This window comes from Bison bison, unplaced genomic scaffold, assembly GCF_000754665.1.
Source record: "Bison bison bison isolate TAMUID 2011002044 unplaced genomic scaffold, Bison_UMD1.0 scf7180017864135, whole genome shotgun sequence".
Classification (NCBI taxonomy): Eukaryota; Metazoa; Chordata; class Mammalia; order Artiodactyla; family Bovidae; genus Bison; species Bison bison.
In genome coordinates, this window is record NW_011494707.1 from 4,983,814 (window position 1) to 4,996,867 (window position 13,054).

General features: G+C 36.4%; 1 protein-coding gene across 2 annotated transcripts in view; it reads right to left on the reverse strand.

Moving 5' to 3' along the window:
* LEKR1 (leucine, glutamate and lysine rich 1) overlaps window positions 1-13,054 on the reverse strand; it is a 209,445-nt gene that overhangs the window by 114,389 nt on the left and 82,002 nt on the right. For both annotated transcript variants that reach the window (XM_010839868.1, XM_010839869.1), the window contains one exon: window positions 8,168-8,353. In XM_010839868.1, the coding sequence (XP_010838170.1) occupies window positions 8,168-8,353 (186 nt within the window). The remainder of the gene's footprint in view (window positions 1-8,167; window positions 8,354-13,054) is intronic.

Sequence of the window (13,054 nt, forward strand, 5' to 3'; positions counted from 1 at the left end):
AACATTCAGAGTTTATTTCCTTCAGGATTGACTGCTTTGATCTCCTTGCAGTCCAAAGGACTCTCAAGAGTCTTCTCCAGCAACACAATTCAAAAGCATTGATTCTTTAGCACTCAGGCTTTTTTATTGTCCAGCTCTCACATCCATACATGACTACTGGAAAAACCATAGCTTTGACTATAAGGACCTTTGTCGGCAAAGTGATGTCTTTGCTTTTTAATACACTGGCTAGGTTTGTCATAGCTTTCCTTTCAAAGAGCAAGTGTTTTTTAATTTCACGGCTGCAGTCACCATGCACAGTGATTTTGGAGCCCAAGAAAATATAATCTGTTACTGCTTCCACTTTTTCCCTATTTGCCATCAAGTGATGGGACCAGATGCCATGATCTTAGTTTTCTAAATGTTGAGTTTTAAGCCAGCTTTTACCGTCATCAAGAGGCTCTTTAGTTCCATCTGACTTTCTGCTATTAGAGTGGTATTATCTGCATATCTGAGGTTATTGCTTTTTTCCATGAAATCTTGATTCCAGCTTGTGATTTATCCAGCCTGTCATTTTGTATAATGTTTTCTGGGTTATAAAAATATAATATTTTTCTATCACCAAAGAAAAGGAGAAGCTTTACCACTAAAGTCTTTGTATTAATATAAAAGGAAGTGGTGAATGTTTTTAATTTTGTTATTAGTAATTAAATGGAGAAGGCAATGGCACCCCACTCCAGTACTCTTGCCTGGAAAATCCCATGGATGGAGGAGCCTAGTAGGCTGCAGTCCATGGGGTCGCTAAGAGTCAGACACGACTGAGCAACTTCACTTTCACTTTTCACTTTCATGCATTGGAGAAGGAAATGGCAACCCACTCCAGTGTTCTTGCCTGGAGAATCCCAGGGACGGGGGAGTCTGGTGGGCTGCCATCTATGGGGTCGCACAGAGTCGGACACGACTGAAGTGACTTAGCAGTAGCAGTAGTAATTAAATATTTCTTGCTTGTTTACCATATTTCTGGTGTTAATTTTGTTTCTGTTTTTTAGCAGTTGCCTGCTTGGAGTCTTCTCACATACTTGAATAAATTATTTACATTGATTGGATAGTAACCCTTTGCATATCATATATGATATAAATGTTTTTCCATCTATTTTTACGTTGTTTGGCAGGTTTTTTAATTCAGATATTCTACATTTTTATAGGCAAAACCTATCAATTTTACTCTTTGTAATTTCTAAAGTGCTGCTTTATCCTCTATAATTAGGGTAAGTTCTATATCTTTTTTTGGTGCTAGTTTTTCCTGTTATTTTTTTCCTATTTAATTTGAGGTTTATTTTGGTGTCTTTGGGTTATTTTGCTTCAGTTATCCCTATCCCACTTATTACATAATTTTGTTTTTCCCATTTGCTAATAACACTTATATTAAAATTGATTCTACTTCTGGATTTTCTATTCTGTTCTAAAAATATACATGGTTATTTTTACAGCTGCTAAACACTCCTATAACAACCTATTCCAAATACGCTAGACCTAGGGAGCTAAACACCGTCCTTGCTTTCCAGACTATTTAAAAATATATTTTCCCAAGATCTGAAATGAGAGCAACCAACACAAAGTAGCAGAAGCAGTAGAGAATTTATTCCAAGATCAACCAGTATTCAGGACCAGAGGAGGTAGGGGATCATGTTGGATGTCCAGTGTTTCGAGGACATAGCAACTGCACCCTCTCCAGATGGTTTTGGCGGGGCATGATTACGGCTGTGTTTCTGGCAGTTCTAGCTTCACAGTTTTCGAACCATCTTCTAACCACGTTCTCAAAGATTCTGAATATCTACATAATATCTTTTCAATAAAATCCTTTGATAATTAATTTCTAGTACTTGCAACTAAGAAATCTCACTAATGCTTATTTTAATCTATTGTTTATTTTATATATATGTTTTTTACAAACAAAAAGACATTTTATTAACATTGTTATGGCAATGCCTCCCATGAACTGATGGATCCTCAACAAGTGATGAATCAGAGTGAAACAATTATTGTAAACAGTGCAGACAAAGAATAATCCTAAACCTCAAAAGAAGATGGAAAATCACTTACAAAAAAAGTAAATAAAAATAATATACATTTTTCTGTTTTAAAAAGTACAAATTCTCAAATGGCAGAGGGTGGAAAGCCCCAGGACCTGGCACCCCAGTATCCTTGATGGTTGAGGGGACGGGCCTACTCTGGCTCCTGAAGTTAAATTTAAGCATCCTGGTTCTTCATCTTTTTTACTACTGCTATACAATTTTCATTCCTAATAATTTCTTCAGCACATCAGCTTCACAGTTACCAGCCTTCATCAAAGTGTTAAGAGCAGAGACTCTCCCGTTGTAAGGCTAAAATCTGAGTAAAGAGTGAAGAGACCAGACATGAGAATCTTAAAAAGCCAAATGATGGCGGAACCAGTGACAAACACTCCTTTTAAAATAAGCCTTTCTATTTTTTTTACTACGCTGAAATGTGAACATGCTTTTTCCTATTTTCCTTATTTTCAAACTAGTACAAAATTTGCCTCATCACAGAAATCACCTTGAGCATTTATTAAGAGTACAGCATCTTAGAATCTTGGAGATACTTAATGTGTTTGAACTGATGTGCAAGAATATACACTTTCAATAGGTCCCTTTATTATCTTGCCACACAAATTTCCACAGTTCTGGATATTCTTATGGTCAGGCAATTTTGGAAAACACTTCCTTAGCTTTAATTCTGAGAAAACTTGTTAAGCTAATGGTCCATTTTTGTAAGAGGAAAGTGGAGGGTGGAAATTCATCCCCCCCCACTTTTTTTTTTTTTTAACACAGAAAAGGAGTTCAGTGTTTTCATATGCCTTTTTGGAACTGAGTGAAATGATTAAAGAGCTAACAAGCTTTGGCCCAACAGAGACCTGAGTTTGAATCTTAGCAGTGTGACCATGGCCTACTTCTCTATGTCTGATAAGAATAATAAAAGCTTACACATTAGAATGGGGCTTCCCAGGTGGCAATAATGGTAAAGATCTGCCTGCCAATGCAGGAGACATAAGATACCTGGGTTCGATCCCTGGGACAGAAAGATCCCCTGGAGAAGGAAATGGCAACCCACTCCAGTATTTTTGCCTGGAGAATCCCATGGACAAGAGGAGCCTGGAGGGCTACAGTCCATAGGGTCACAAAGAATTGGATAGGACTGCGTGTACACATTAGAATACTATGAGGATTAGATGAAAGATGCTTGCTGCTGCTGCTGCTAAGTCGATTAAGTCATGTGCTAGTCAAATGACTGGCAGAGAGGGTTCCTAGTTAGTGAAAATGTTCTCCTTTTCTTCTCTTGTCTTATGTCAGTAAATTACTTCTTTTCTTCAAATATAGAAAGGTAGTTACTTGACTTAACCCTTAACTGCCTCTTACATGCAATATAAGACACATTCTCTAATGTTTTACTGTTCTTTCAAGAAACAAAAACATTTAAGGAAATGGCTTATCTTAGAAATCAGATTTGGAGAAGGCAATGGCACCCTACTCCAGTACTCTTGCCTGGAAAATCCCACGGACGGAGGAGCCTGGTAGGCTGCAGTCCATGGGGTCGATAAGAGTCGGACAGGACTGAACGACTTCACTTTCACTTTTCAGTTTCATGCATTGGAGAAGGAAATGGCAACCCACTCCAGAGTTCTTGCCTGGAGAATCCCTGGGACAGGGCAGCCTGGTGGGCTGCCATCTATGGGGTCGCACAGAGTCGGACACGACTGAAGCGACTTAGCAGCAGCAGAAATCAGATTAAATGATGAAATAAAAGAGAGATAAGAATAATAACCTTTGATTTGGGGGGGACTGCATTTTTTAAGAGTTATTTATAACTATGAAATGTATGTTTTAGCAAATCCATCCTAAATTTGTCCTCCTCTATGAAGTCTGAAATAACAGAATGGCATATTAAGAGTTTTATTTTACATAATTTTATTTAATTTTATCAATGAGGAATATATTCAAGTGGTTCAAAATATTTTGAAAGTATCAAATATACAGTTGAAATTGTTACACTGATGTTTATAACATAAATGTATCTATAATATTACTTTAATATTTTTGTCTTGATTTTGGTAACAGGTTTACCCTGGCTTTATAGGATGAGTTGGGAAATATTTCCAATTTTTCAGTTTTTTAGAAAATATTGTATAAAATTAGGATCCTCTCTTCCTTGAAAGTTGGAATAAATTGCTTGTAAAATATAATCTAGCTTTTTTCTGGTGAGAAAATATTGCTTTGATTTCTTTAATAGTTATAGGAACATTTAATCTTTTTGAGTAAGTTATGGTAAGATATATTTTTCTAATAATATGTCCATCTCATGTAAGATTTCAAAGTTGTTGGCAGCATTCACTTTTCTTTTTACTCTTTATCTGCAGTTACTGTTCCTGTTTCATTCCTTATATTTTTCATTTGTTTCTTTTCTCTTCTTGTAATTAAATTGCTAGAGGTTTGTCTATTTTATTATTATTATTTTTAAATCAATGCTTTTTTGTTTATCTTCTTTATCATATTTTTGTTTTCTATCTCACTGACTGCTGCTCTTATTTTTACTGTATTTTTTCTTTCATGTTGAGTTTATTCCCTTCTTCTTATGTAAATATTTAAAGCTATACATCTCCCTCAAAGCATCACTTTGGCTGCATCCCACAAATTCTTGATATGTACTGTTTTTTAATACCACACAAGTCCAGATATTCTATATTCACTTTAATTTCTGCTTAAACCTCAAAGTTTTTCAGCAGTGTTTTTTTGTAAAATTGTAAAAGATACAAGGATGCTCACTACATTAAAAACATTTAAAGAAGTTAATGGACATATATTCTTGAATGAGAAAACTTTTATTATATTAATATTAATAAGATTAATATCACTAAAAATCTTAACTCTCTAAAAATCAGTATAAATATAATGCAATCCCAATTAGAATTCTTGTTGGGATTAGAGTTGAATAAAATTACTTTAAATTTTATGTGGAAGAATATCTACCTGTGAATATGTAAGAAAAGTATACAGACTGGAAGAGAAAAACCTTACTAGATCTCTATCAGAGTTTTTGGATTAGAGGTGAATAAATGATCTTAAAACTCAAATTGAAGAAAACTTCGAAATATTTTTTAAAATATATTTTTAAAAAGTATTTAAAAAGTAAGAACAAAGAAGAAAGACTTACCAGTTATGAGAATATGCTATTAAGTCTAATGAATATGGTATTAATGGTACATCCAATAATTAGTGGAACAGAAAAGAGAATACAGTAATAGATGTCAGCATTTTGAAATTTTGCCATATGGCAGATAGTAGTTTTATTTAGTAGGTAAAGGATAGATTACTTATTGTAATACACAATGTTGACACAAATGGCTATACATATGGAAAGAATAAAACTGGACCTCAAATCTCATACCATATAAAAGGTAAACTGCATATGTATTAATGATTTAAATGAAAGAAAATCCAAAAGACTATATGTATAATCTAGAAATGAAATGGACTTTTTGAACTAAGACTAACTAGAAACAATAAAAGATAATAGTTTTATAATACCAAGAAGAAAAATGTTGATATGGTGCAATTTTCTGTGAAAAAATCACTAAACAAATTATACATTAGAAAAAATTGAATATAGAAGATAAATAATTATTTTACTATATTGCTATTGCTAAGTCACTTCAGTCGTGTCTGACTCTGTGTGACCCCATAGACGGCAGCCCACCAGGCTTCTCCGTCCCTGGGATTCTCCAGGCAAGAACACTGGAGTGGGTTGCCATTTCCTTCTCCAATGCATGAAAGTGAAAAGTGAAAGTGAAAAGTAAAAGTGAAGTCGCTCAGTCGTGTCCGACCCTCAGTGACCCCATGGACTGCAGCCCACCAGGCTCCTCCATCCATGGGATTTTCCAGGCAAGAGTACTGGAGTGGGGTGCCATTGCCTTCTCCGATTTTACTATATAAACTGCCCTTAAAATTGTTGGAAAGTTCTAATAATTCAATAGAAAATTGGGAAAATCTTATTGACAAAGTAATTGACAAGAGACATTAAAATACCTGATTTTAAAATTTGTATTGTTTCATATTGCTTCCACATTCATGTGACAACTTATAGGTTCTCTCTCTGCTGCTGCTGCTAAGTCACGTCAGTCGTATCCAACTCTGTGCAACCCCACAGACGGCAGCCCACCAGGCTCCCCCGTCCCTGGGATTCTCCAGGCAAGAACACTGGAGTGGGTTGCCACTGCCTTCTCGAATGCATGAAAATGAAAAGTGAAAGTGAAGTCGCTCAGTCGTGTCCGACTCTTTGCGACCCCATGGACTGCAGCCTACCAGGCTCCTCCGTCCATGGGATTTTCCAGGCAAGTGTACTGGAGTGGGGTGCCATTGCCTTCTCCGCTCTCTAGAGAACTCCATCATCAAATACTCCCCAGCAAGGAGGTTGAGAGCCCTCTGTGATCTCCTTCATTCCCTTGTCTATTCAGCCAGGTGCTTACCTCTCTAGACCTGGGTAGTCCTCTCAACTCTGATTTTATTTGAGCCTTCCCAGTGTGGCCATGGAGAGGGCCAAGGAGACATAGTGTAACAAGCATAAGTCTTGGAGTCCAACTAGGTTTGCTTTCATTTCCTGCCATTTACCAGTTATGTGGGGACAGGTATGTTACCTCTCTGGGCCTTCATTCTCTCCTCTTTAAGATGGGATAATTATATTTGCTACTCATAGTCATTGCGAAGATTAACAGAAGTAATTTATATACAGTGCTAACATAGGCTTCCCTGGTGGCTCAGCGGTAAAGGATTCACCTATAGTGCAGAACATGCGGGTTCAATCCCTGGGTTGAGAAGACCCCCTGGAGAAGGAAACTCCACTATTCTTGCCTGGGAAATCCTATGGACAGAGGAGCCTGGCAGGCTACAGTCCATGGGGTCGCAAAAGAGTCGGACGGGACTTAGTGACTAAACAAAAACAACAACATAGAGCCTGCCAGGCTCCTCTGTCTATGGGATTTCGCAGGCAAGAATACTAGCAGGTAGCCTATCCCTTCCCCAGGAGATCTTCCCAACCCAGGGATCAAACTGGCATCACCAGCATTGCAGGTGGATTCTTTACCACTGAGCCACCTGGAAAGCCCCTAGTACATGCTACCACCTAAAAAATGTTAGTGTTCTATGTTCTACCCTATTTCAGTGTCTTATGGTTGGTCTAGGGACTAGGTTACCAGCAAACATGTTTTCTAAATGGCTATCTGACTCCAATTCTTTGATGTTCGGAACACCTCCATACAGTGCTAACGGTTTAATTTTGCTAAAACACTTCTTGTGTTGTATCATTCTCCTGATAACCAGTTGTCAATGATTTCTTACTGCCTTCAGGAAAAAGTACAAATCTCCATAGCCTTACTGCTGATATACTCAATGTTCTAAGGTAAACACTTTAAAACCTTGTCCAAGGCTCTCAAAACATAATTTTTAATCTTTTCATTTGGAAAAATGAAGGAACATCTAAAAATTTGGACTTACCTTATATAACAGCATATACTGTATAGTCTTTCAGTATTCTAAACCACCACCCACTGGGGATGATATACAAAAGCAACTCCTACTTTGTTTTCCTGAAATCTCACTGTAATTGAAAAGTCTTTATTGTATTCACTAATACTTGCCACTCTAAATGGCAGATTAGGAATGGGTGATAGCAAACATTTATAACAGAATCAGTTATTGGCATAGTAATAATTAGGTATATTTATAACACAAACTCGGAGAAGGCAATGGCAACCCACTCCAGTACTCTTGCCTGGAAAATCCCATGGACAGAGGAGCCTGGTAGGCTGCAGGCCATGGGGTCGCTGGGAGTCGGACACGACTGAGCGTGTTTCACTTTTCACTTTCATGCATTGGAGAAGGAAATGGCAACCCACTCCAGTGTTCTTCCCTGGAGAATCCCAGGGACGGGGGAGCCTGGTGGGCTGCCGTCTGTGGGGTCGCACAGAGTCAGACACGACTGAGGCAACTTAGCAGCAGCAGCATAACACAAACTAGTTAAAACAAGATTTTTGTTGTGATTATAAGAGAAATAAAAATTTATACATTTCCTTATTACAGCTAGTTGCTAACGACAGCAAAACATAATTCTCTTTTACCTAGTACTTCCTTTTGCAAGTCATGGCATCTGGTTTGCAAGTTTACTTCCTGTTGTTTGGATGTCTGAATCTGCTGAGATCTCAATATGGCTGCATCTGACAACAACTTCAGATTTTTCATTTCCTCTTCAAGGCATACATTGTTTCTCTGGGACACTGTCAAACTTTTATTTAGCATCTTTATCTCTGTAAAGAAAATTCAAAGTTTACAAATAGACAACACTGGATCATAAAACATTTTTTTTTTAAATGATTATTTTATTTTAGAAAATTGATAGTTGAAAGCCAAGATGACTTCTCTGAGAGTATGGAGAGTATAACCAAAAAGTTGAGTTTTAATTTAGTAGTTATTCTGAAAAAGAAAGGAGAAAAAAGACTGTATTGCAAAATGATACATGAAACCTTTTAGTAGTTTTTTTAAAGCCTTTAAATTGTGTTAAATGACAATCCTGCCTGCTTTTTAAATACTCATATGAATAAATACCATAATATCTCTGTAATGTTCTGGGTTTTATTGAAATTAAATTGTTTTCTTGGCAACATGATTCAGAAAAGTAAATTTAAATGTGCTAGCATGAGCTGGTTGTGAGGAATTTCTGGGAGATAACTAGGCTATATTCTACACAAATTATGAAGAAAGGTGGTGGGTTGGAGAGAAATAAAAGGAACCAGTGTTTAAAACTAATAAATTTATGGGCAGAAAGTATTAGTTAGTATATCTTAATGATTCTAATAACACTCTCCCCTCAAAATGAGACTAGAATTTCATCATAGCAATCACTTCTTATTACTCTATCTACTTAGATTAAGTTTAATAAAAATATGCCTTCACAGCATTATGTAGATTTTAATGTGCTAATTTTATATAATTTTGTGAGAAATTCATAGAACATTTTATCTGTCAGAATGATAATTATCAAGCTCTCCATCAGTCTTTTCAGCACTGCTGCCTTAAATCACCATTAAAACATATAAACACACATGCAATAATAATAAAAAATACTATAAAATTTGTACAACCACAATTAACTGAATTGAAGAAGATGTGATCTACATAAAAATCTGGACAGTCTGCTTTTCTAGAGAGTTCACGTGGCATTCTCTTCCTTGTTTAGCTCATCCTGGACTATGTGATTGGTTTAGGGTGTGATAGGGTGTCAAAGAAAGGCGGCTTGGTTTACTGGTCTTGGAGCAGAAATAGTAGCCACATGGGCCAGTGAAGACGAGAAGTAGACTTCTATGGATACACATGGCTGCAGAGGCAACATGGCCAGTAAAAGGTTACAAGAGAAATAAAGCAGTATGCTGAATGGAGCAGAGAGAAGAGAGCATGCCCCAAGGGATGGGGATGAGTAGGATCAGGAATGGTCTAAGGAGAGAAAAGCAAAATGTTTTTCTGTGGGAAGATAGTACATCTGGAAGAAAAAGTGGCACTTAAGGTAGACCAAGGGCATGAACACAAGGGGTCTGGCACCTTCTTCACTTTTGTTCCTAGTCAAAATGGAAAACCTAGATAAAGAATTTGGCAGAGACCAAATAAGTGGGGGTCTATTATATTCCAGGGGGGTCCTTTACATGGGAATTTTTTCCCCTAAGACTAGTTCTATGCTTCTGAAACTTTATGGGTATGTTGCCATTTGTGTGAGGAAAACTACTAACAGTACATAGAGTCTTTAAAAGAATACAGTTGAAGAAAACAAGGAGGTTGCAATTTTTCTTCAGGCCTAAAAAAAATCTTCCTGGGTATTTTTGTAGCCATAAAGGTGGCTTCTTATGGCTGAATAAATTGTACCGTACCCTAAGCATATCTATCTAAGATGAAGTCAGAATGACACTGCAGAGGAGCACACACATGCTGTGACCTATTTATCGTCTGCCAGAATGATACTGGTTAGGTTTGCAGCTGACTCTCTCAGTGTACACTACTATCTGTCTCTAAAATAACTACTCGTGTCAATGTGACTTTCTATTTGATATTAAAAGAATAAGAATCTGCAATAAAATTCATTTGTGAAATATATTTTGACACATGGAAAAGTACAGCAAGATTTAAAAACTAATAGGAGGCACAATGTTTCTAACATGGAATTAGAAGAGTAAACACAATGGGGTCAATTAACTCACCCTTGGCAAACTATACATTCCCTATACCTATGGCAATCCTGGTGTCAAATACTCAATCCTACTTTTGTCATTAATACAACTTCATAATTGTCAGTTATGTGTCCCAATTTGGGATTCAGAAATTATGATTTACTTATTCTGGTCATTGTACCCACTTTATGCTTTCCCTATCTTTTCACTATCCCATGTGCTACCTCTGCCTTGAAATGTTTCCTGACCAGATATGTTACACCAATTACACCATTTCTATGGCATTGATCATATGTAAACATGTGGTCTCCTATTAGACTGCAAGTTATTTTAGGTTGGGGGTAATAGATTCAATGGACATGAATCTGAGCAAACTCCCAGAGTTAGTGGAGGACAGAGGAGCCTGGTGTGTTACAATCCATGAGGTCACAAAGAGTCGGACACGTCTTGGCAACTGAACAACAGTATCTTATTCATTTTTTATTCCTCCTATAATTTCTACTACAATATCGTAGAATTAACAGAAGCTCAATAAATATCTACTAAATGAGTAAAGGCATTATTGAGCAAAGCTTCTAATAGTTTCTAATATACCACATATGTCTTTATTTTACCTCTCCCTTCACTTCAGAGGCAAGCATTTTGAGCCCTAAATTATTTAATGTCAGACTTGGTAAGGCAGTAAATACACACATCTAAAAGAAGGAAACATTTTAAATAGGATAAGCACATTAGGCCTATTCTATCTCTAATTTCATCAATCTTACGAAAAGTGTGGATCACAAAAGTTACTATTGAAAAAAGAAGTATATTATTTAAAATGTTTGTGGGGCTTCCCTCGTGGCTCAGTTGTAAAGAATCCGCCTGCCAATAGAGGGGACATGAGTTTGATCCCTGGTCCAGGAAGATTCCACACACCGTGGGACAATTAGGCCCATGCACCACAACTACTCAGCCAGCAGTCTAGAGCCTGTGAGCATCGACAACTGAAGCCCATGCACCTAGAGCTTGTGCTATGCAGCAAGAAAAGCCACTGCAATTAGAAGCTCAAGCACCCAGCTCACCAACAACTGGAGAAAGCCCGTGTGTAGCAACCCAGCACAGCCAAAAATAAATAATTAAAAAATAAAATAAAATGTAATATTGTCCAAGTTTATAGCCAATGGATGTTTTTAGTTTTAAAGTTACTTTAAAGCTTTAAAGTAGGTGTGATATAATTTTCTACCTGATGCAAGTATAATTATTAATATCAAAATTAATCTCATACAATTTATTTGCCTTGATAAGACTTTTTTGTTGTTCTTAGTCCTGTTAGCTTAGTCAAAGTATCATAAAAATATGTTAAGTAAATAAGCTTTTAGGAAACCTCTATATATAACCTTATCACCAAGGCATACTGATATTAAATAATATTTAAAAACTCTGAAATGCTAGATTTACTATTTAATGTGACATGAAATAGTGAATTAAAATAGTGACTATTTATTTAATGAAGGGATCATAAAACACTATATAGACTAAAAAAAAAAACACCTCTATTTTAATGTGACATGGAATAGTGAATTAAAATAGTGACTATTTAACGAAGGGATCATAAAACACTATATAGATTAAAAAAAAAAACACCTCTATTTTGAAATAGAGATTTACAGGAAGTTATAAAGAACTGTATGGGAAGGTCCTGTGCTGCTTTTATTCCTCCTCTTCCCATACTCACATTGTGTATAACTACAGTACTCTATCAAAACTAAGAAACTGATCCTGGTATAATCCACAGAATTAATTCAGATTTGACCATCTATACACACCTTTATTTGTGTGTGTGTGCGCACGCACATGCACATATGCGTAGCTCTCTGCAATTTTATCACATATGTAGGTTTATATAATTATTCATACCAATAAGATCAAAATACAGGATTATTCTATCACCATAAAGCTACCCTGCTATCCCTTTATAGCCACACCTACTCCTATTCCCACCAGCTGTAATCGCTGGCAACAACTAGTTTGTTCTCCTTCTCTAGAATTTTATTTCAAGAATGCTATATAAATAGACTTATAATATGTAACCTTTTTGAGGCTAGATTTTTTTTCACTCAGCCTATTCCCTTGAGCATGTATTAATAATCTATTTATTTTTTATTATTGAGTAGTATTCCATGTTATGGACAAAGGACAGTTTGTTCATTCATTGAAGGACATTTGGGTTATTTCCAGTTTGAGCTATTATGAATAAAGCTGCTATGAAAACGCATGTACAGGTATTTTCATGAACTTAGATTTTCATTTCTTTTGGATAAATGCCTAAAAGCGCAACTGCTGGGTCATGTGTTAAGTGCATTATTAGCTTTAGAGGAAACTGTAAAGTTATTTTCTAGAATGGCTATTCCATGTCACATTCTCACCAGCAATATTGAGTGATTTGGTTTCTTTTCTCCTTGCCAACACTTCTATATTAAATTAAAATTTTAGACATTGTAAGAGATATTTCATAGTATCTTATCATGGTTTTAATTTGCATTTCCCTCAGCCTTCTTCACAGTCCAACTCTCACATCCATACATGACCACTGGAAAAACCAGAGCCTTGACTAGACAGACCTTTGTTGGCAAAGTAATGGCTCTGCTTTTCAATATGCTATCTAGGTTGGTCATAACTTTCCTTCCAAGGAGTAAGCGTCTTTTAATTTCATGGCTGCAATCACCATCTGCAGTGATTTTGGAGCCCAAAAAAATAAAGTCTGACACTGTTTCCACTGTTTCCCCATCTATTTCCCATGAAGTGATGCGT